The sequence below is a fragment of the Python bivittatus genome, unplaced genomic scaffold (assembly GCF_059951505.1).
Source record: "Python bivittatus isolate LINGU-HERP-01145 unplaced genomic scaffold, Pbiv_v1 ctg000480_np1212, whole genome shotgun sequence".
Taxonomy (NCBI): Eukaryota; Metazoa; Chordata; class Lepidosauria; order Squamata; family Pythonidae; genus Python; species Python bivittatus.
In genome coordinates this window covers 65,619,478-65,644,681 of record NW_028277075.1, presented here as the reverse complement: position 1 = coordinate 65,644,681, position 25,204 = coordinate 65,619,478, and the positions used below count along the sequence as shown (strand labels likewise).

Sequence of the window (25,204 nt, the reverse complement as noted above, 5' to 3'; positions counted from 1 at the left end):
AGAAAAGCAGGTTGACCAGAGTCATCACTAACACAATATTTTATCTTTCCATTTAAAATGAAGTAACTAAGTGCACATATCCATATAAACTATTGCACCCACAATATTATGCAAAGCTGACAGATCAAAATGATTAATGCCGCCACTCCTCATTGCTTTGGTAATAGATCTGACCTAGATCTGTCAAGGCCTACTCCTCACACTCTACATCCAGACCAAGAATCAGCTCTACAGGAAGACTAAGACTACTTTTATCGAAAGTGGCTCTAATAACAGAATCTTGCAAGTCTGATTGTGCTGTACCTCCTGCTCTTCTTAAACCCATGTGAATTAGGGAAGTTCTGTCTGAGCTACTTACACATACCTTCTGCTTATTTTTGTCAGACCTTCAAGGTAGACCAGACTAGGAAACCAAAATCATGCAGGCCAACATTATTTATATTATATAGTAGCAGAATCTTGCAAGTTTTAATGCCCCCTCCAACTTTGTGAGAACTAGGGAGGGTCTTGTCTGAGATGTTTTCTCAGGTTACAGTTCTGCCCCAGACTCAGGTTTCTTTTATTTGACTGTCTTGGTAGCGGCTCTTCCTTCTGTCCCTCAAGGCAATTCCCTTGTCCCACTGTAGTTTTGGATTTCAGCCATGTTTTTCTGCACGCCGCTTTGATAAGAGTTCTGGGCTATTTGCCAAGGTCATCTTCCTTACTCTCTACAGCAGGGTAGACACAACTTATGCTGGTTTATCTTCTTTGCATAGCAACCCCTATGCTGATACTTTTTAGGTGATATTGAATCCCTCTAGAATCTGCATCTCTTTGGCAGTTAAAGATTTAGTTGTTTGTTAGCCAGTTTTTCTTCTCTTCTTCCTGCTTGCAACTTCCTTCTTAGCCAAATTCCACTTTCCCCATTCCATCAGAGACTCCTCACTTGTTCTTTTCACAGGATCAGGTTATCAGCCACAAATACAGTTGGAATGTTTGGGTGGTTGTGTGACAGGATGGCCAATGGTGTTTATCTTCTCTATTCTGTCCCAGTTAAGTTGAAAAAGAAGCCTTGCCCAAACATGGAGAGTCCCAGGGAACTTAAAAAGTCGTGCTGGGGACCATTCTGGTAGCTCCTTTAGAGTAAATGCTTTAGGGTAAATGCAACTCCCTCTAGTATAGAATACGCACCAATTAGCCATACTGATGAACTTCCTGTAGGCACTATGTTTCATTTTGACTCATTCTCAGTATATTGATCCTCATGAAACTCATGGATACCAGCCAATACTATGGGAGTTAAAAAATTATATACAAAATTTAATATACAAATGGAGCCGTTCCTTTGTGGGAGATAAGTCATGACCAGAGAGGATGACACACATTTAGAATAGTCAGTGGAACTCTAATGGACTTGCACTAACCCTGCTTACATTTTACTCTCTATGGGCTGATAGAAGCAGCTTCTTTCAACTTTTCTCATGGAAAGGTAAGGGGAAACCTATTTTTCTCAAGAGTGGGTAACAAGCATAGAGCTAAAGAATATAACAAGGAGCTTCTTAAGGATGCTATAATTATAGGGCATAAATGGGCAACATGTGGTGATCCAGCCAACTCCAGTCCCCATTGTCCTTAGTAGCATGACCAGGAATTATGGGAACTGCAGTCCAATATCAACTGCAGGACCATACACTGCCCTCTCCTGGACTAAGAGGAGATATATTGAAAAAGCCGTAACTTTTTAAGAAGTTATCCTTACCAGTGGAATAAGCGGCTGAGTTAATTAGCTTTTTTAAAAGAGGTAACTTATTCTTACTTACAGGGAAATACCATGCCAACATTGCAGCTTTTCTTCTTGATTTTAGCTACTTCGGAAACCTCTGTAGACATCACACCAAAATATTATGTAGATGGAGAAATTCATGGAAATGGAAAAGTTGTCCAAGGACCAAATTGAAATTATGCTTAGCTTCTCCCTCCTCCCATCTTTCTCTTTTGAAATAAGTGACTGTTTAAGAATCCTTGGCACATCCACCTGTCATAGTGGGGTACTACAATTCTAGCATTGGCCTGGACATTGAAGATACTGTAGTAATAGCTAGCTCTAGGAATTGCAAATAGAGGACAATTTTTCACTATGAATCTTGCTCAAGTATATTGATCATTAGGTATGTCTGTATGTGTTCTGTTGTATGTATGCATACACAGATATTTTCACAAGCCTGGTGAGCTGTCTGAAGTGGGCTTAGTAAGATCACTCATGAGATGTCTAGGTTCAGTTATACTGATCATTGTTTCCAAAATGAACCTGCAAGTAGCAGGCATGATTTGGTAAAAATCAAGATTAATAAAGATGACTGCCTACACTCCACGCATTGGTTCTAGTTTAAATAAAGCAAGTAGTTTGTTACACTCCCTTAAAATAATACCACAGATCACACAGCTCAGGGTTCTAACAATCTGGGCTGCAGCCTGCAAAAGCTACATTGGCTCCAGGATGAAACCTGCTTGCTCTGCTTCTGGTCCTTATCAGATGAACAGTTCCCGTTTGCCCTACCAAATGTTTCTAAATCATCTTTGAGGTCAATCCCCTATAGAATTTCTGCAACCTATCAAGCCTGGATGACAGCAGCCAAATCCTGAAGTGACAGGTAACCACAATACAGGGTTGTTGCTTAAATTGTTCCAATAATAATTCAAAAGCTACTGGAACAGAAATAAAGTGATTATTAAATGATACCAATAAGTGTGAATAGTATTCTGAGCACAATACAATTTTAGGAAGGCATACTGATATTTAGCATAGGTAGGTTATTTACTGGACCCAGTTAATCAGAATACCAAACTGGAATAAGAAGAGAAACACACCTAGCATATTGCCCATCACTTAAACTCCATTTTCTCAGAGAGGATATTCAATGTCTATTAAGTGATTAGCATGAGAAGTCTCACCAGATGGGTGCATATTATGGTTAGTTAAAATTAGGCAAGTAAAAAACGGTATACCACTAGCATTGCACAGGCTTTTAAAAAACTAATGTAACATATATGGAATCTTTATTGATCCATGATTGAGGCCTAAGCTGTGAACATCAAAAGGGAAATTAATGTAAATGTTTAGTGTCTCTTTGCACAAAAGACAAAATCGTAAGTATATCTTTACAAGCAAACTTTATTTTTTAATAAAGCTACATAGGCTGAGAGAGATGAAGATCACTTGTACTTTGAGCAGAAAATATGAAACAACTGCACTTAAGGAAAACACATACTGTGTTATTATTATGTTGACAATCAAAGTGAGTATTATTGCCAATTAATCTTATCGAATAGTCTCTTACGCTATCTACATTATTGCTTTATGACAGTTGGCAAGAGATTTGTTTTACTTTGTTCTACTCTTTTCTTTTATTTTCCAAATGGTGGAAAGCCCATCAACATGATTTTACATCCTCACCATTTCATCATATCCCTAATGTGGAATGGAATTTCTTGGTACATCACATCATGCCCGTGACTCTGGAATCAAAACATCCATCATTGGGCTGCTAACTTGGTTTACAGAAAGAAGGTCAAGAGAAGACAAGACAGCAGAAGTGGCCCCAGCAAAACTGCACCACTCATGTAACCACTTGAAATTCAGGCTTCAGCCCTTCCAGAGCCTTCAGCTCCTTATCTGCTTGAGAAGTCCAGTAAGTGTCATACAAGCTGTAAAAGAGTTTAATTCAAATTACTAGTACTATAGGTGAGGTTACAGGTGAGAATTCCGTTATTACTAGGACTACACTAGAATTACCAAACAAGCATAAAATCACTCAAAGTTGATAATCACATCTCTAATAACACAATAAAACACATGAAATCCCATTTCTAGAGGTGATACCACTTCCATAGAGGCAGATGTTCTGGCTACCACAAAGGCAGACATTCAACTAACACTCTAACATTAAGATTCAATCAACCAGAACCATGTTTCTAAATATGCATATCTGAGGGCAAATAGCTTTTAAGATACATCAAGACCATTTCAAGAATACGCAAGGCTATGCAAGGGAAACATGGCCGAGAAAATCAATCGATTAGGTGCTCAATGAAATGCTTCTGAAATACTTAAAACGGTGACTGATCATCCTGGAATCAATTACAGACTGACTGCAAATACAACAAAGGCATTTGGAGGGCCGGTTTAGCAAGCTCTATCAAAACTATAGGTGGTTTTTTTAATCTGAACACAAATATAGACTTTGCTATCTTTTCCATTTTTCTAAAGACACTCTTAAACAACCCCCTTTAACTCATTCCTACAGGCTAAGAAAGAGATACTTACATTAGATATTTCAGGTTACAGTTTGGATTTTTCACTGCTTCACACAGCTTAAACACACCCTCATCCCCTATGTGGCTGTAACTCACATCCAGTTCCAGTAGAGATGGTTTTTCAACTATAACTTTGGCAAGTGCTTCACAGCAAACCGCAGTAAGACTCGACTGCCCCAGCCTAAGAAGGGGTTAGAATAACACTAAATAATGTTTGCAAGAGACCTGAATCCCTGAAAAACAAAAAAACTTCAATGTGTACAAATACTTAGGAACTGCCCTGAAGCTTCTCTTCATAGGTATCTATAGCCCCTATTCACAAAAGTCAGACATGTGCAATAGCAAATGTTCAAGACCCTCAAAATGGTTTCATGGATTTCAGGAAACAGTAAGCTTTTTTTTTAGGATACTGTCAGAAGTTATATTTAACTAGAAGGAAAAATGAAAATTGTCCATATTTGTTCACAAAAATTCACTGCAGAATGATGATTCAAGATTACCATTTAACCCCTTTCCAATGGAAGCAAACATCCTGCTACATAAACCCAGTTACACTGCCATCCTACATTTAACGACCTTGAGAGAAGCTCCACTTGACGTGTTCTTACTTCAAAGAAGGTATCTATAGGACCGTGCTGACAGAATCAAAACACTGCTAGCAGATCTAATAACGTTTTAGTTATAAATCACTTGGCAGGGAGGGGGGAGAGGAGGGCTGGAAAAGTAGCTAATATACCTAAATACTGTGGCCAATACACTTAAATAAAACTCAATCAGCACAGAACCATCAATGAAACAATTTGATTTCCCCAAAGGTTTGTTGCATATATCAGTTTTACTTCGGTAAAAAGTCACTTTGTGTGAGATGGGAAGCTATATAAATGTGGCAAATATATAAATAAAAATAAACTGTGAGTGGTGCACCTGTCATTAGAAAAGATCCCCACCTTATATTTGCACGAAGGAGAGTATACAGGTGGTCCCCAGGTTAAGAACGCCTGGGTTACAGACTATCCATAGTTAAGAAAAGAGCCTACCGTAGCAAAATTAGAGTTAAATACACAGTGGTTTGAGTTCATTACACAATACTACTTATACAGTATTATACAATAATACTGTTCTGGCTTATATACAAATTCAATTTAAGGACAGTCCTCGGGAACAGAATTCATTAAACTAGGGACTACTTGTACAAAAGTGTGTTTGCTTTTTTTTAAAAGGCATCCAGGTTTGGTGACGCATCTAAAAAAATTAGCAACTGGCATACGAAATACAAGTGAATCTGTCTATGTATCAGAAAGACTGAAATGCAACTACTAAAATACATAATCTGACATCCTGCAACTTCAATGGTAATTGTCTAGTCCTCAAAATTATGGGATTATGGTACAGTGTGGGAGTCACAGGAAGCTGAACAGTAACAAAAAGGATGAGGCGTTTAAAATGATACTAAAATCTAGTCTCCTCTACTATTCCTCTTTACTTGTAGAGGTTTTGAGCATAATTCCTCTTTTTGCCAAAAGAATTCAAATGCCTTTAAGTATAGGCCAACTTTCCATAGGGAGATGCTCCCTAGATTAATACACACAAAGGCCATTCATGCTGAGAGTTGTCTTAGGTCCTCTGAGTGAAGAATGCAGATCTCAGAAGCTGGGTGGATGGAAAATATTTATTGCCAAACTCGAGGCAAAGAAAAAAAGGTAGACCATTGTTTTTCACATTTGGCAATTTTAAGATGTGTGCTCTTCAACACTCAGAATTCCCCAGCCAGCATGCTGGCTGGGAAATTCTGGGAGTTGAAGTCTATGATCTTAAAGTTGCCAAGTTTGAAAAACACTGAGGTAGAAGAATCCCAAATAAAGCAGCATACAGAGGATACAACAACACAAGCACAAATTAAAAGTAACAAATAAGGATTAGGGATGTTTGCACTGTCACTCACCAGAGGGATTCAAGTTTGCAGTTTGGACTCCTCACACCTTCACAGATGTCAATCACTCCTTCATCACCAATGCAGTTGCCACTCATTTGCAGCTCTTTTAGGACACTGTTCACACTCAAAGCAGAGCTAATACTCTTGCAGCAGGCTGCAGTCAAGTCACAATCTCTTAACCTGTAGCAAACAAATAAGAGCATCTCCTACATTGTTGGGGCTTTGCAATGCAACAAAGCTTTCCCCAGATTATGTTTGCTTTCTCCTCTGTCAAATTATTAGCGGCTAGTTTTCTGCTGGCCTATACGGAACAACATGCTGAAGACCCAGCAACCTTAGTCCCATTTGCTCACACCAATTCTCTCCCTGCTTCAACAGAACCCCCTTTTCATACCCATTTGGCCGAGGGCTTCACTGGTAAAAGGTGCAAGTGACAGAAAGGCATAAAAAGTGAAGACACTCTCAAAAAATGAAGGGAGGTTTAAAGAGCCTCCACCTCACAGCAAGGATATACTTGCTGATGAAGAGTTACATTACAGATTCTTGGAATCAGAAGCTAGAGGAGAATGTCATTTAAGCAATCCCTGAAGCTACATGGAACCCCTAGTTTCCCGCTTCATTCTAGACATATCCTGCTAAGAAGCATTACTGGTTGTACCAAGAAGAAACCACATACTAACCATAGAGACTCAAGCTTTGTTTTTGGATCCTTCAGTCCTTGACATAAGAACTCCATTCCTTCATCTGTCAGAGCATTTCCCAGCAGGCTTATCTCCTTGAGTGTCTCTTTGGTTCCAATGACTTTGGCGAGTTCCTTACAACCAGGAGCAGTGATATTGCATTCCCACAACCTGAAATAATCACCAAGTCATTGGCTTTAGCTTTTGACCAACAGTAAGATGGGAGACCCATGGTTCCCTCTTCAAATGATATATACCAATTGGAACTTTATCATTCACATCTTCATAAACTTGCTCCTTAAGCTACATCCCGTTCACTTACAGTAAGTAGAAATACATAAAAACATTCAAATGAACATATGACCTAGAACCAAAATTCCCTCTTGGCCAATGAAAACAGACCAGGATCAAGTCTATTTCCCAACATATCTGAGCCTGGAAGATTGGATTTTTTTCACCTAGCCCTAGTTTCTTAATCTCAATTGGAAACCCCACTTGATGGCTGCCATTTAGTGGTAGCATCTCTGATATCACTCCAGAATCACAAATTGTCTTTACCAGAAAAAGGTTGCCTACTACTAGACTATATGGCCATTTATAGAAACATGGATGAAAAATTAGGAATTGTGACTTATTTATGGTAACTGTTCCATTTCTTTAGAAATATATTTTATACACACAAAGAATTATTGTAGAAACTGCAGAGTTCCATCCCACAGAGAAGAATACCAAAAACACCTACTTATACAACTTATTAGACTGTATACTTTAAATTTCATGAATTATTCTTACTTGCGGTGGAAGAAAAAAAATATGCTGCCTAGATTTATGGTAGTGAACTGTAATTCTGAAATCTTATAATGTAATATATTTTTAAAACATTAAGAGAAGTTTATAGGTGCAAGTTTAAATGTTATAAAGCAAAAAATTAACCCCATTTTCCAACTTCAAATATATTAGAGACACTACTAAGCAGACCTCAGTTCTGGACTTGTTCTTCCACTGTCTGCAATACTTGGCTGTAACAATCTAATTATTCCCAGGTACATTACAAACCACTATGAAAGCCTGATTGGCTGATGTTACCAAAGGACATTTGATACAAGTCAAGACTCAAAGACTGCCAATGTTTAGGAAGCCACTTACCACAGCTTCTCTATTTTGCAGTTTGGATTTTGGACGCCTTGGCAAAGGATGGCTATACCTGCATCACCAATCCTGTTTTCCCCTATGCAGAATTCTATCAAGGATGGCTTATTACTGAGGACAGCACTGAGGTCCTTACAACTAGCATGTGTGATGTCACAGCTTTCCAGTCTGCAGAAAAACAAAAACCAGTCACAAAGCTGCACTGGATTTCACCAGAAAACTGACAATAGAATTTTGTTATTTCAGCAACTTTGCCTACAATAACCACAATTTTAGAGATAGGCATCTTGCAGCTACAGAACACATGGCTTAAATTTTTAAGGGTATGCACATAAGGAAAATAAAATTGTTCTGAGCTTGGAACAGAACAGCCACAATTGTGATATTTCAAGCATTTTGCCAAAGAGAACAATGGGAACTTTAAACAAGGTCCCTGCTTCATTTTTCATCATAGGGCTACAAAAAGAGTGTTTAATCAATGATTAGTACTATCTGCATCCAGTTTACAAGACTAGCAAATGGGTTTTTAAACTTTTTCGAGCTTTTAACACGCGCACACACACACTCACATGCATGCAGCAGACAAAGAAACTGTTAAGTACATTTTTGCAACCAGTCAGCACCAACAGCTACAAAACAGAACCCAGTGAAGATGCAAGAACAATGGAGTCATTTTAAAACAACCTATAAATAACCTAACCACAGGAAAAATATATTTCAGACTATTAGTTTGAGGTTCCTTCCTAATGCACAGTGCATACAAGTTGTATTTTGTAACACGTTTGCAACATAAAGCATAACAGCTTAGCAACAGGGACTATCTGTGAATATACAAGCAGAGTTTACATTTGACAACCTGCTTATAATACTTGTGGATCTATTGATTTGGCTGAGGCACTTTTCAAATCTTCAGCATTTGAATTACTTGGAACAACGTGGAATAAAATTCCTTTTGTCCTCAGTTTGGATAAAACTCTGAAACATTGTTTTTATTCTGAACTCAGAATACCTGAAATGGCTATTCCAAGCTCCTAATGTTTTAAATGTTTACCATGGCACCATCCACCTTGGTAGACACCCCCTTCCTTAGAAAATCCTTGGTTGGGACACCCCCCAAAAGAGAGAACTCCAAGCAAAAATGAAGTGTATCTTACTGTAGGGATTGCAGGTTACAAGGGCCATCCAATAAGGCTTGGCAGAGATGTTTCACTGCTGCATCTCCTAGTTTGTTGTTGCTCAGGTTGAGTGTCTGCAGGGACGATTTGGTAAGCAGTACAGAGCTGAGAGCTTCTATGTTCTCCTTTGTGAGTTCACAATATTGTAGCCTATAAGAGAGAACAGCGAGTTGACTTCCAAAAGATAATAGTAAGGAATTTATCATATTACGGGGTTGGGGGAAGGTGCAGAGGATGTGCTGTATACATACTACAACCTATAGCAGACCTTTTCAACCCAATTCTGTCTAGCTGTGTTATTTAATCAACTTCTAGGCTGCCTTCATCACAATACCAACTCTAAGCAGCCAACAAAGCATAAATAAGTAGGATTAAAACAAGAAAGCAAGAGAAATCAAGCAAATAACAGGAAGAATGCTAAAATCCAAGTCAGGAAAATAACAAAACCAGTTACACTTCATAAACAGAGTTCAGCAACTAGAGTCACAAACCACCCTGCCAAGGATTTGCCAAAAACCCAGGTCAAGCCCTTCCCAAAACACAACAGGAGTGGTACCATATGCACTTTAGGGGGAATGTGGTTCCAGACAGCAGGAATGGCCAGAGCAGGCATGTCTCCAATATCCCACAAGATGGCACTGTTTCTCTGATGGAATCTGGAGCATGCTGATCCTGTCAGATCTTATGGGTCGTGCAGAAACAACCAGAGAAAGGTTGTCCTGCAGGTATCCAGGCCCTAAGCCATGAAGGGCTTTATAGGTGTTAACCAGCACTGGTAACCAATGGAGAGTAGAACTGCTACATGAGCAAAACAAGGTATGCCCATTATTTGCTTGCACTGCTGCACTGCATTCTACCTGTAGCTTCCAGTGGTCTTCACGGACCCACATAAAACATGTTGCAATTGCCAAAATGGACCCAAGACATAAGAACTACAGTACGCGTAAGGCCTCCTGATCCAGGAAAGGGCACACCAGATAATCTGTACAAAGGTTACCCTGGCTTTAAGTGTTACTTGCTCATCAAGTAAGAATTAAGAGTCCAGGAGGGCCCCTCCCACCAAGATTACACACAAGTTCCCTATGGGGAAGTGCAATCCCTTCAATAAATAAAATGGGGAAATCCCCGAGATTTCCAAGAGGGAAAACTTACTATAGGCAGATGGGGTGTTTAGCAGTAACAGTCAGAAACCAGGGCCACTAAAAAGTCAGTGACTTAATACCTAAAATGAGTAGCGAGAGTTACAAGGGGGAATCAGTGTAAGATACCAAATCCTCCTTCCCTGAGACTCCTGCAAACTCTGGTCTAGTCTAATCTCTAGGTCTGGGTGAAAAGATCGTGACTTTGGACCCCTCCTTTGATAAGATTTCATGACTGAGCTCTTCAATCCTAACCCAGCATCTTAACCACTATGACATATATAATTTCTGTGAAGGTGTTCCATTATTATGTAAGATGGAGGGAGGAAATGCAGGCATTCCAACTTGAGAAACTTCTAACCAAAACATATTTGCTCTGTTATATTTACTGAAGTACTTCAAATACTTACTGAAGTGACTGCAGCTGACAGTTTGGATCCATAAGTCCTTGGCACAATGCTTTCCCACCTAATGTGCCCAAACTGTTGTCTCCCAGGTGTAGTTCTGTCAGAGATGATTTGCTTTTAAGTACAGAACGAAGATTCTCACAGCAAGCTTTGGTTAGGTTGCAGTTCCGTAACCTGGAACAACAAAACTCTGTACATTAACATTAATGCCTGGAAGTAGGAATAGATAGCCTATGTCATCACACTGAATGCTGTAGTCACACTGGCTGGGATATATGACAGCCAAGCCCAACACATTTTTGAAGGCCACAAATTCCCATTCCTAACAGTAGCCATGACAAGAGTGGCTTGAACAACACTAAGGCAGATTAAACTTCTCTCAGTGTCACTCCTCCGTTCCAGAAGGATGGGTCCTTCTATCGCTTCTGCTTGATGGATTCAACCACTCGCAATAAACTCTAGAAATAATGTTGATGCAGTATGTGCCTTACGCTCTATCTCAAGAACTGCAAATAATTATATATGTAGAAAAATGCTCAGCTGTTTTGGATGCAAGAAGTGTAGAGTTCAAATGTTTGATATTTACTAGCAAAGCTGGAGACTCCTGTTTGAATCCCTAGAGATTCAATTGCCGATAACTGTTGATTTCTCCAACCTGGCATTCTTCAACTATGTTGGGCCACAATGTTCAGAATGTGCCCATGCTGGCTAGGAACTAAGTAAATTATAATCTAAAACAGTTGGACACCCTAAGGGTTTTTGGGGGTGGAAGGGAGAGGGACTGGTATCTGTAACACTAAACTAAGTAGGCCACTGGCCCACCCTGGTAGAAGGCAACTTTTCTTCCCAGGAAGAAAACAGCCAAGTCCCACAGCTAAAGACTCCACCTCCAAGTCCCATTTATTTCCAGTTAGCCAATGCATTACAATGGTGCAAAAGAGAACTTCAGACAGGATTACATTGGTTCACTGTAGTGTGGATTAACAAGAATATTACAGCTATGTGACCATAAAACCAATAATTGCCATTTTAAGATAGAATTTCAGACACACATAACAAGAAGCAGTGTTCCAAATGGTACTTTGCTATGCTGTTCCTTCCTGGAGAAACTCTACCTTTGTGGTTGCTAAGAGTCAACACTGACTTGGATGGCACAGAATCAATTGATCACACTATACTAGTTTTCATTTGTCAGCTGAATTAATAGGTGACTTCCTCAATATTAACACACATTTTTACCTATTTGTGTCAGTGTGCATCTAAACAAGAGCAATCCTCATTCTTTCCAATTCAGCACCAATTTAATGCTTTCCTTGCCACATATCAAATCAATGCTCTTTTAGAGAGGTGAGAATTCAAACTTCTATATTCTTCTCTCAATATTATTGCGCACTTGAGTTCTATGATTTATTATATGGGATTGTTGTGGAAACAAATAAAGTGGCACCATTTCAGGGAAATCCTGGGAAAAAGGGTGTATAATGATTACCCTATCAATTTAAAACCCAGTTTGAAAAATCATTTGAATACAGATGCTTATAAATCACCTATACTGGCTGTTTTCAGAAAATCTACCAAATGATAGTTTTGTGATACGAACTGAAGCACAAGTAGTCCTCGCATAACATCCGCTCGTTCGGTGACCATTTGAACTTATGATGGCACTGAACAAAGGGACTTACAGCCAGTCCTCAAAGTTCCAGCTGTTGCAGCACCCCTGCAGTCATATGAACAAAATTTGGGTCCATCTGCATTTATGATCGCCTTTTGGCCAGCTGCCACTGCCACCCAGCTCTGCCCACCACACACAACTATGTACCGGCCAGAGCATTCTTCATGCCACCAATGCTGGGGTCTCTCTCTTGCCCCAGCCAGGACCTCCATTTGCGCACTAGCCAGGGCCTTCTTTCGCAAAAGAAGGAGCCAGCTGGAAGGGCCCTTCTTTCTTACCAGTGCAGCTAGGGCCTTCTTTTACACATTTGCCTCGAAAAAGGCAGGCACGCGAAAGAAAGCCTCGCTGCACCAGCATGAAAGAAGGCCCTGGCTGGGGCACAAACAGAGGCCCCAGCAGCCCCGGTACAAAAGAAGGTGGCACAAAGAAGGCCCCAGCCCTTACAGTAGCAGACACCATGTTGCAGGCAGGGCTAGGAGACAGCGGGTGGCCAAAAGGGCAGAGATGGAGGAAGACAGGAGGATGGGGGGAGTTGAACAGGAGGCAGAGGATGCAGTCCCTTACCTTACCAAGGCTCGGGGCTAGGAGGGACCAAGCCGGGAATGGCTTGGATTGGGGTGGGCCTTCAGGTAATGACCAGTGGGATTCAGTTAACAATGGCAACAGGGAGTGCCAGGATTGCTGTCACTATGCGATGTGGTCATGTGACATCGCACTTTACAACTGCATTGCTTAGCAATGGAAATTCTGGTCCCAACGGCCATTGTAACTCGAGGAGTACCTGTAGTAAATACCATAGTTGACCAACAACAGTCAAGGATGAATTATACTGAGAATTTACTTTATGTGTGGGAAAAATGCTAGGAAGAAACATGGAAGGCAATAATACTGTAAAGGCTTCCATCCATGAAAAGTACAGTCTAATGCTACTAAAGCCACTACGGATTGTAAGAATATTTACCAGAGTTTTTGAAGATTGCAATTGGGGTTTAACAATCCTTTGCATAGCACATCTACACCAGAGTCTCCCAGTTCATTGTTGCTTAGATTCAGTTCAGTCAGTGCTTGGCTGGTACTTAGAAGAGAAGAAAGATCTTCACAGTGACTAACTCCCAGACCGCAGTCATCCAATCTAAGAATGAGAGGAAAAATGGATTTAGACATTAGCTCTAATATAGTCAGGTGAGATGATATCTACAGCACTCTCCTAGGCCAAGCTTATTAGTAGACTTCCCAAATACTTGAATAAATAAGTAGCATGCATCTCAGGTATTTAAGAAGATCCTGGAGCAACATACTAAGCCTACATGATTTTTTCCCCCAAACCAATACTAAGTGCTTTCAGTACAATTTCCCACTACTGTGAGCAATTGTCCAAGATGGCTAGAGAAGATCTATGACCCAATGTATCTGGAAAGTACCTGAACTGGAGTGAGAGAGAGAGACACTGGTATATGGAAAAGAAAAACAGAACTATTTGAGGGGAAACATGAAGAAAAAAATTACTGTCCTTCATGCGAGTGACATTTCAGAAGTAATTTTGTGCTTGTCCATTATTAATTTTCCCCAACTCAAATCATGCATGGAACCCATTGGAGTTGTCAGACAATGTCTTTAAAAAGCTCTTCCAATTCGCTAACATTGTAACTTACCTAATTGTTTTGTGTTGGTTCAGGGTTGAAACAAGCTCTTTCCATTTTGATGCATCAAATTCTTGGCACTGGATGTCAAGTTCCATTTTTGAGGCCTCAACTGTAGAGATGAGGAAAGAAAAGGACAATTTATCACCCCCAAGTAAAAAAGAAAAGCCCACTTCCCTGCATGACTGGATGCAAACTAGCGCAGTTACATTTTTGGTCTTTTGCAATTACAGCCTTCTTATCTGTAAGACAGAATTTCTTCATAGGAACCTGCCCTTGCTCAAGAGCTAAATACCTCTGTGTGAAGTCATTTGCAACTTTAAAAAAACTCTACTGAACAGGAACTGCTGCAACAATTCTGCAGCACACACAGACAAATTATGAAATGTTACAACAAGAGGCAGCATATTACCACACAGAAGGAACTACAACCCAGGGGCAAAGCATGTGCTTTGCATACCAAAGGTCATGGGGTTTGATTCCTGGTACCTCTGAGTAGGGCTCAAGAATCTCCTCCTGAAAACCCTGGAAAATTGTTGAGTCAGATCTGAGCTAAACTGCTACCTTCTGGCCCATTTTTGTGTTTTCAGGGGTTTCTGGGATAATTAAGAGGCAACATTTCACCACAACCTTCAACAACCCCCCCCCCCCACTACTTTGGTGATGTCTTGGCTGGTCAGCCATCCTCCCTAGTAGACCCAAGAAACTTTCCCACCCTTAGGCTAGCAGGACCATCAATAAACGAATGAACATTTGTTAGTTTCTTATCTTCCTATGCTGTATTTGGTTCTAAACTAACATGGTACCAGGGCCTCCAATGTTATTTACAATCTCTCCAAGAGTTACAACTGCAATCAAGTAAGCTTCCATTTCTGCAGGAATACAGGCAAGAGTTATAAGTAGCTCCTGTAGACTCTGGACACTTACTTAATTCATAATATTTTTCCTTAACACATTTATAAATGAATCTTGGCATAAACTTAGTTATCTGAATTGAAGTGACTTACAGAGGCCATTCCAAAAGATAATTCACATCAGATAGGCTTCCAGAAAGTATGTAATCGATCAGTTCCAGTAAACCTAGCCTAAATAGCCATCCTAACTACCAATCTATTCTACAAAACAATCTTGCCTCATAGAAATGATGCTCAAATAGCGAATTCACCGTAATTATAATTGTTTAAGGGATGAGGAGCTTTATACGGTCTGCTAATCAGGTGTGGGCTATCCTGAATACATGGAAGGAACATCAACTGCAACCACTTTCAATTTCTAAGGTTCAAATTCTCACTGCAACAAAAAGCTATTTGGGGACTTTTTTCCAGCTGTCAAAATATGATACACGAAACTTCACAGATTTCAAGCAGACCTGTCTGTGCAGAGGAAACTCTTATTCTCTGTTTCACATGTGTTCGGGGGTTAGGAACAGGACTTCTTACATAGTACCATTTCAGTGCTACTCACTCCTACGTCTACCCAGCAGATAAGCTGTGCTTGGTCCCAACTCCTATGTATTTCCTGTTCTTGTTTATTTTCCCGCTGAGCTGCATCTACTGATTGAGCATTTGTGCTGTCAGGGTGCCTGACAACAGGCAGAAATAAGTCTCTGTCTCTTCTGGACTACTGAGCAAATGGAACCCATAGAGCTTTTGAGTCAGCCTTGCAATCTCACATGCAATGGCAAGTAGCTATAGGAAAAAAAAAGGTCCCCAAGACTTCTATGAAAGGAACCCCCCCCCCTTAAGCTTAAACAAGGTGGGAGGACAGTGTGCCTTTGATCCTGTTTGCTTTGACCATACCATTGCTGACATGCAGTATCCGGTCTTTGGCTGAAAACAGCTCCATGTTGTCAGCTTAAAGCCAAAGACAGGGGAATATTAGATATTCTGTATCTAATCATTGAGGTTTATTTAGTGATTTATTTCTGGGATTATAGCATACTCTTATGAAGGGACAATTCAACTGTATAACTCAAATCTTTCCATTATTATAGATATTACATAGTTGCTTTGCTAGCCATTTTTGAGATCTGTGAGCCATTATCCCATCCTGTAGGAATGAAAGCATGGTTCAAAAGTTACCTTTCACTATGAGCAAAGAAATACAGTATCAAGTAATTCTTGGGAAAATGTACTCTACTTGTGACTGTCTCAGCAGGCAGTAGCCTGACTTACCTTGTTTACACTTTGAAAATAAGCAAGGTCATGCCTGATTAGTATTTATATGGGGGTCCTCCAACTGGGAAGTTTAAAAAGATATCCCAGAAGAAAGCAATCTCAATCCACCTCCATACTGTTTCTAACAACACTATGGAGGCATGAAGTTCAGTTCAGTGCAACGAAGACTTTACTACCACCACTGTCTGTGGCTGAACAGTTAGTCCTAATAAGCCTTTATACGTTATTATATCCATGGTTAAGACAATATAACCCAATTAAGTGGGCCTCTGTTTTTCACAGATAACACTCCTGCCGATAGTATCAAATCATAACCTCACTTTGTCATACCGCAGCTTTTCCCAACTCAGATTCAGGTATGCTCACATTACCTGGAAATTGTTACCTTGACACCTCTGTAATATGGTGGCAAGTTAAGACAGACTGAATTCTACTCTCTTTGCCTCATTCTAGTTACCTTTCAGTTCTTTTATTAAAAAAGGGCAGGGAGCTGACATCCAATAAAGTACAGTGCCACCCTTTAGCATCATATTTATAAGAATATTCCTGAACCTTCATAATTCTCACAGGTGTTCTTAGAAAATAAAATGATATGAAGTTGCCACACAGTGCTTTGCTTGGAAGCATATCTACCCACTCAGAGAAAAAAACAACAGAGACAAAAGAGAAGTAGTAGTATAGAAAATCCCTGGGGTCTCAAGGCCCTGACAAGCACAAATTTATCAGTCTGCCTTACTGATTAATCTTTTTCAACAGCTCATGCACATCTTCATAGTCATCTTATGAGATAAATATCTGGTGTGTCCCTGGGCCCACAAAGATCACCCAAGTGTGCTATGGGCAAAGCAAATGAACTACAGTGCATTTGGAAAGTATTCAGACCCCCTTCACTTCTTTCAATTTTGTTATGTTGCAGCCTGATACTACAATCGTTCATTTTTTTTCTCATTAATCTACACTCAGAACCCCATAGTGACAAAGTGAAAACAGAATTTTAGAAATGTCTGTAAATTTATTAAAAAGGAAAAACTGAAATATCACATTGGCATAAGTATTCAGACCCTTTGCAATAACGCTCAAAATTTAGCTCACGTGCCCTCCCATTTCTCTTGATCATTGCTGAGCTGTTTCTACACCTTGATTGGAGTCTACCTGTGGTAAATTAAATTGATTGGACATGATTTGGAAAGGCACACACCTCTCTATAGAAGGCCTCACAGCTGACAATGCATACTGTATCAGAGCAAAAGCCATGAGGTCAAGGGAATTGCCTGCAGAGCTCAGACACAGGATTATTGCAAGGCACAGATCTGCAGAAGGCTACAAAAAAAATTCTGCTGCACTGAAGGTTCCCAAGAGCACAGTGGCCTCCATAATTCTCAAATGGAAGAAGTCTGACAAAACCAGGACTCTTCCGAGAGCTGGCCACCCAGCCAAACTGAGCAATCAGGGGAGAAGAGCCTCAGTAAGAGAGGTGACCAAGAACCCGATGGTCACTCTGACTGAGCTCCAGAGATCCTGTGTGGAGATCGGACAAAGTTCCAGAAGGACAACCATCACTGCAGCCTTCCACCGATGTGGGCTTTATGGCAGAGTAGCTAGACGGAAGCCTCTGCTCAGTGCAAAACACATGAAAGCCCGCTTGGAGTTTGCAAAAAAGCACCTGAAGGACTCTCAAACTGTGAGGAACAAGATTCTCTGGTCTGATGAAACCAAGATTGAACTGTTTGGCCTCAATTCTAAACGTTACGTCCAGAGGAAACCAGGCACCGCTCATCACCTGCCCAATACCATCCCAACAGTGAAGCATGCTGTGGGGGTGTTTTTCAGCAGCAGGGACTGGGAGACTGGTCAGGGTTGAGGGACAGCTGAATGGAGCAAAGGACAGAGATCTCCTCAATGAAAACCTGTTCCACAGAGCTCAGGACCTCAGACTGGGCCAAAGGTTCACCTTCCAACATGACAACGATCCTAAGCACACACCCAAGACAACATAGGAATGGCTTAGGGATAACTGTGAATGTCCTAGAGTGGCCCAGCCAGAGCCCTGACTTGAATCCTATTGAACACCTCTGGAGAGACCTGAAAATGGCTGTCCACCGACAGTCCCCATCCAACCTGATTGAGCTTGAGAGGATTTGCAAAGAATGGCAGAAAATCCCCCAATCCAGGTATGCAAAGCTTGTCGCGTCATACCGAAAAAGACTCGAGGCTGTAATTGCTGCCAAAGGTGCTTCAACAAAGTACTGAGTAAAAGGTCTGCATACTTATGCCAATGTGATATTTCAGTTTTTTCTTTTTAATAAATTTACAGACATTTCTAAAATTCTTTTTTTACTTTGTCATTATGGGGTTCTGAGTGTAGATTAATGAGAAAAAAATGAATTTGAACGATTGTATCAGGCTGCAACATAACAAAATTGAAAAAAAATGAAGGGGGTCTGAATACTTTCCAAATGCAGTGTATATTACCAGCCACCACTTAAAAGAAACTGACAGTTGAGATGGCTATTCATTTTATATCACCGCTTACTATTACACAGTCATATTTAAAACTGTATAATCAAGGAGCTCCTTAAAGACTGATCCAGTCAATGTATTTCTTGCATCTTCAGTATGTGGAGTTCAAAAGAATTTCAAATTCATAAGACTAATGCTATAGCATATGAGATGTAATGTATCAGGTCTAGTTATTTATGATAATATAATCACATCTAAAGTTTAAAATGAAAATTATGGAACACCAGCCTGATATGTTGCCAAAAGTACCCTGATTTTTCTTATGTAAACTTATGTACCACCAAAGTACAAGTTAGCCACGTGGACATTAACACTTAAAATGTGTGCATGCTTCAAAAATTTGGATAAATTGCTTCAGCCCTGATATATTACTTTTCCACTACTCATGGGGCAGCTCTGCTCTTTTTCAGGTTTCTGAATGAATCATATAATGCTGCTGTTTTAAAAGTCACATTAATTTCAACAAGCTAATTCCTTGATGCTAGTGCTGCTTTAATTTTCAGGCTTGCACAAAAACCTGAAAAAGTTGGGATGCTTTAAAGAATACTATAGAAAGCAATGTATCACGCAAGGGCAGAACAGTTTCCAAACTGTTCTGAAGCATGCACATTTCTACAATCTAGGTATGAAGAAAAGTGACCAGCACTTTATTTCGCAACTTCAGTTAAATATTCCTTTAAGCTGGGGGGAGGGGAAACGGAAAGAAGAGAAACAAAAGCAAAAAGTGGGAGACAGTTGCAAAATTCTTTTGGAAGCGTTATCAAATATTTAAAGGATTTGACAATTTGACTCCTGTAGAAGGAAATCTGAAAATAGGCAGTGAAAAATGCCTTCCACAAATTAAAACCACCCTCTGATGTTGAAACTTTTTAATTATTATTCAAGTAAGCTCTACACCAGCCTCCCCCCCCAACCTAGTGCCCTTCAGATGAATTGGACCATAACTCTCTTGTTTCTCATTCATTATTACTGCTGGCCACATGGCCAAAGGATTACAAAAAAGTCAGATGACCATTAGAGGGCAAAGAGTTAAAATTTTCTGTATAGTTATCAAATTTATATCACCCCCGCATCAGAAAAGATTCTCAGTGGCTTACATAGATAAGCAAACACAATAACTAGACATAGTAACATCTTAAAAATACAATTAAAATCCCAAATTATAACTCAGGGAAATAACAGAGGGGAGAGTAAATGGGGTGTCTTTATTCGTGACACGAATAGGGGAGCTTTTTAGCAGAGCGCACTGCACTTTTCCTCAGGCACCGCCGGAAGCAAAAGGTATCATGGCTGCCATCTAGCGGCCACCCGGATTTTTACAGACCACGTGGGGTAGCCATGGTTTAGGAAAGTAAAAGCGAATTAAACTCATTTGGCAGCAAAGGCTGCTGTAATGGCCTTAACAGGCAGAAGACTCAAACGGTGTCTCTAATCCGGAATGGCGCTGAGCTGCTACGATGACAGAAAATGTCTAAATATAGCAGAAAAAAGCTACCCCACACCATTTGAGGTCTTCCCCCCCGCCAACAGAAAGTTTTGAAAACTATTATTCGAGATGAAGGTCTGAGTCACCAAATGACTCACTTTTCCCAGGGCTTCGTTTTGTCAATTCACCTTCTTTAAAGGGAGCGGGGCGGCTCTTCCTGTACAGTACAGTATTAGTTACTTTACTGAAAATGAACCGAGCTTCTCCAACGAAACCAAAAGGACACAAGCCCATCCACAACTGATTAGTACAATCCAGGGCAGCTTTCGGTCCCGAGCAGTAATTTCGGATCAGAAAGAAAAAAGTCAAAGCCGTGACTTTCTTACCCTGCTGCCAGCGACGCACGAATTTGGAGATCCGAATTCGACTACTACCCCCTCTTTTTGCTTCGGTCCCCCCAAACTGAGATTAAATATTTTGCAGGTGTGCATAAACCGCCTAACACGAACACTATCCTCGCCTTATTCGACCCCGCCCCAATTACCCCCTCATGAAGCAGAAGGCGCAGGAGAAGAGCACAGTCGGAATCTCACCGAATCCCCGGAGGAGCGCGAAATAAAAGCCCAACGCGTCGCTGGCCTACAACCATCAACCCCACCCTCGCGTAATAAATAACTTCCCTGCTTCGGCCACGCCCCCTCTCTCGCGGCCAATTGGGAGAGAGAGAAGCCGGCTTTCATCATTGCTCCGCCCCCTCCACCAAGGCGTGCCCGTTGCGTTCAGGCTTGCCCACGGCCCGGATCGGGCCGTAGCGAATTTTATGTTTATTTTGAGGTAGGCAGTGAGTCCTTTTCGAAGGGTTACGGCACCCTTTGCAGAGCGGAGGCGGAGGACAGTATTATTTTGCTCGAGATTCATACAATCTTTTTATTTCCCCATATCAACGGGGAGTGAAAGCCTTTTTGCAAATTTTAAAAACTCCTTTCCTGGCCAGCCTCTCTCTATTTTGTGGGAAGCTTGCGTGGATACTAAAAGGCAGGCTACGAACAAGAGATTACTAACATTACCTCTAAAATAACCACTGTACAAAATATTTAAAAGAAAATAAAAGTCAAGAAAGGGCTTACCCGAGACCCTAGTGCCAGAAGCCAAATATCTTCAGACCTTCCTCTGCAATCTCATTAATAAATCTGAACATGGCTTCTCCTTCAACTTCAGTACTACATGGACAATAACTTTAGCACTTCCATGTGATGCTCCAGTAAAGTTTATTACTTTAACTGAGCAAAATTACATTCAGGTAAGAATAAATCCCATCAACTTCCGGTAACCTCAGTGCTTACTCTTCCCTGTCTTTCTTATCAAATTCAGTCTAATTGAAACCTGCCAGATTTAACCTTTTGTACCAGCTTCTTTCAAGCACTGCAAATAACTGCCTTTCCTCAGTGTGATATTTTCCAGATGTGTGGGACACAAATGTGGATTATACAAATTGTAATCCCATAGGGCTAGAGAGCATGTGGTATGGAGGGCTGTATTCAGTTTCTGAAATGCTTAATTTTCTTTTTTCTAGAAATACCCAGTCATTGAACAGGTTTGTGGCCAACAATTAATCCTGTCTTCTGTTTTTAATTTTTTCCCCTAGAGCTTGCATGTTGTGTTTCTGTACTTCCAATAACCGGATAGCATTCAAGAACCACCGTTAAGCATCCGCTGTAGAAAATGACTATGGAATTCCACACCTTCCTCTTCTGGTAACCACCAACGATTTTGTGTTTTAACTTCACAGTGGACTGCACATTGCACAAGCTATGAGTTCAAACAAGCTAAACCAAAACTGAACTAACCATAGTATGACTTAGTGCACTGCATGAGTCAGTTTCACTTTGATAGTTTAAAAGTGATCTATATGAGAGGTGACAGGCATAACATATGTCATTTTTCCACATAGACCCAGAATGCTTTTGAACAGAAACCGAACAATGCAAAGCCTCATAATAAATCAATACATTTAAAAAGACATGATTGAACATTCTTAATGTGAAGCCCACAGAACACGGCAAACAGCACAGCTAGAGTTTTCTGATCATCTCACAACATCTCAACCAAATACACGGGCATCTCTAGTGGGAACAAGGGGGGGCAAATGTCAACACATGCATGGTGAAATCATCATGAAAATGCAGCATCAGTTATCAGTGCAAGTATGTAACTGCTGTGTTTATGTAATGACATCATGTACATGGTGCCATTATGAAGTCAACATAGTTATCGATGCCACTGACTATGTGGTTTATTTCATTTATCTTCCTATGGTTCTTTCTCACAGGGAGATCACACATATCTGAACTACATAGAAGACACATATCATGCAGGTCATGTCATCATGCAAATGACATGAATTATGTATTTGCATCAGTTCCGTCATGATGTCATGACATAGTGTGTCACTTGCATCATTTGTGTGATGATATCATGTTGCACGTGATGTCACTCTTCTCTCCCTCCTACAGACACCATGGCTTGCAAATTATGTGTGAAACTTCATGGCAGATACAGAGCTATACATGGCCCCTGGAAATTGGGTCTGTTCTGATAGCATGAATAAAAATAAAACTGAAAGAAGATAGTAGTTTGAATGTCATCAGAACGATCCTTTTCCCCTCTTACAGTCAAAATAACTGTAATCAAAAGTATTGATTAGGAAAATGGTGCTCCTATGAGGTCTTGGAAAACCTAGGCAACCTGGCATAGGGAAGTAACATTAGAAGCTACTTGAATGTAGGCAGGAAAGAATTGAAATTTTGCACCCCGGTGCTGGTAACAAGAACTATGAAAAAAGTTTAACATGGAGAAGGATGCTGAAAGAGGGTCCTATAGCCTTTATGTATCAGCACAAAACCTGCTTTTGCATGCAACCCTTGGACTTAACAGAACTTTGGCCAACTCTTTTTCTCTAAGATACATTCCATTACAACCAGTAGACCATCATTATCACAAGACTCTTTGAAAACTCTCAAGCCATCCCACACCTCTGAAATTAAATCCAGTGACTCAATCAGCATGATCTTTCCTAAACCACCAAAGCTTGAACAGTTGCTCAAGAAGCTGAAAAAGCCAATGTGTCAAGTGCTATGTTGATCTTAATCCACAACTTAGTTTGCTATTCTATTCATATTTGAAATGTCCCACAGATATAGGAGGGTGTGATTAGAATGCTAATAAATTTATTTTAAATATATAGCACTGAAGCCAAGAAGAGATTCTTCCAATAAATGTATTCAGGATAGGGATATAATATTAGAGTTACACAGAAGGAAATCTCACAGAGTTCAATCGACTTTCTCTCAGATGAATAATAAAATACTGCAACTTAAATGTGTTCCTCTTAATTATTTTAAACTAAAATGCATATACTGTATAGTCTTATTGTGGATTTAGACAGTCATATCATGAAACAAATAGTACAATCAATATCTAGGACATTTTAAGTAATTGTGAATACCTCAACCCCCATTGGCCATGCAGTCTATCTGGAAGGCACCCTGCTGTCGAAATCTGAGGAAGACCCTTTGACCTCATTTAGTACATTACTTCTAAGAGTCAAAGAAAAATGAAGGATTGGGAATGAACGGTACTCAATATTTTTTTCTTGGCTTTGGGACAACTGATTTTGCAAATCGCCCTGAACATTTCGTTGAAGAACAGTATACAAATCCGAGGAAAGAAAGGAGAACGGAGAGTTCTGTTCTGGTAGGATTTTGCCCTAAAGCATTAAGTAGTAAGGCACAAAGCGGAGCAGCTGCTCACTCAGCGACTCATCAGTCGCATTCGAGGCCAACCCAACCGAGCCCGGCCGTGCGCCGGCCCTGGAGCGCGGGCGCCCTCCCTCGCCTCCTGGCTCGAGACTAACCACGCCCTCTTTTGTTCGCCTGGCAGGGCCGAGAGAACGTCCCCCGCACTTACGTCCCTCGGGAAAACCCCAGGAACGAAGGGCGCGCCCAGCAGCGCGAGGAAACGCCCAGGCTCCACGCGGCAGAGCTAAGCAGCTCTTGAGCGTCCTGAACAGGACCGTCATCTTCCCTCCAGCAGCCTCGACTTCCTTTTTCCTTTTAATGCCCCCTTTTCTCTGCAGAAGGTCGGTTCAGTTCACAGCGGGGCCAGCGGCTTTGTCCGCAGTCAGTCAGCCGCCGCGTCTCCACGGGTCGCATTTCCCCAACCCAGGAGCCCAGCTCGCCAGGCCATACTTACTGCGCACGGATTTCTTGGAAAAGGAAGCTGGTAATAAACGTCAATCGACAACTTCCTACTATCTGGTTTCCATGCAACGGGCGATGTTTAGACTCAACGCTCTTCGGTGCTGCCAAATGCCAAGGGAAACCTCCCTTAAGTCGGAACACGTCAGGGACGGCTAATTAAAGCCCCACTTAGTGGTCTGACGACATCTGGAGACTGCATTCTTTTTATTAACCATTGTGCGTCCCGAACTTGAATACTGAATTTAGTAGAGACAGACGTGCGTGATGATAATTCCATTGCAAAAAGGAGAGTTATAACATTATTGAAGCAGCTTTCCTCCCACCACCTCCGCGAATGTCAATCAAACCCACCTAAACGGACAGGAAACATGTTTAAAATGGGGGGGGGTCTGCAATGGAGACAGCTACGGGACCCCCTTTTGCCCGCTCCCCCCTCCCCGTTTCATAACAAGTCTGATTGGTTTCAGAGCAACGATACAAGATGTGATTGGCTGTTACGACCATGCAGAAAATTGTCCCGCCGCCTGCCTGCACCGTGGCTTGTTTTTATCTGGAGGTGGGCTTGCCGGGCCCAATTTAGACTGCTATTCTGTTCATTTGCCGTTTCTTCGTTTTTGTCGAAAGACCATACTCACGATTTCAGAACGGTCAGCCGGTTTAGCCCTTTGCAGCAAAACCAGGAAATCTTGTGGCTCTGGTTTGTCAAATGTACACTTGCATGCCCCATGGCGGTT

General features: G+C 40.9%; 1 protein-coding gene across 3 annotated transcripts; it reads right to left on the bottom strand.

Annotated features, from left to right (window-relative positions):
- Positions 1 to 3,133: 3,133 nt before the first annotated feature.
- LOC103051859 (ribonuclease inhibitor-like) lies at positions 3,134 to 24,587 on the bottom strand. 3 transcript variants are annotated; one of them, XM_007442637.4, is made up of 10 exons: positions 24,463 to 24,587; positions 14,101 to 14,200; positions 13,410 to 13,580; positions 10,780 to 10,950; positions 9,210 to 9,380; positions 8,053 to 8,223; positions 6,907 to 7,077; positions 6,236 to 6,406; positions 4,304 to 4,474; positions 3,134 to 3,684 (listed from the first exon to the last, which is right to left on the bottom strand). In XM_007442637.4, the coding sequence occupies exons 2-10, from the start codon at positions 14,184 to 14,186 to the stop codon at positions 3,597 to 3,599; spliced, it is 1,371 nt and encodes a 456-aa protein (XP_007442699.1). In that variant the 5' UTR covers positions 14,187 to 14,200; positions 24,463 to 24,587; the 3' UTR covers positions 3,134 to 3,596. The 3 variants fall into 3 exon arrangements, with proteins under 3 accessions (XP_007442699.1, XP_007442697.2, XP_007442698.1); XM_007442635.4 differs by lacking the exon at positions 24,463 to 24,587 and adding an exon at positions 24,178 to 24,425; XM_007442636.3 differs by lacking the exon at positions 24,463 to 24,587 and adding an exon at positions 20,805 to 20,824.
- Positions 24,588 to 25,204: the final 617 nt, after the last annotated feature.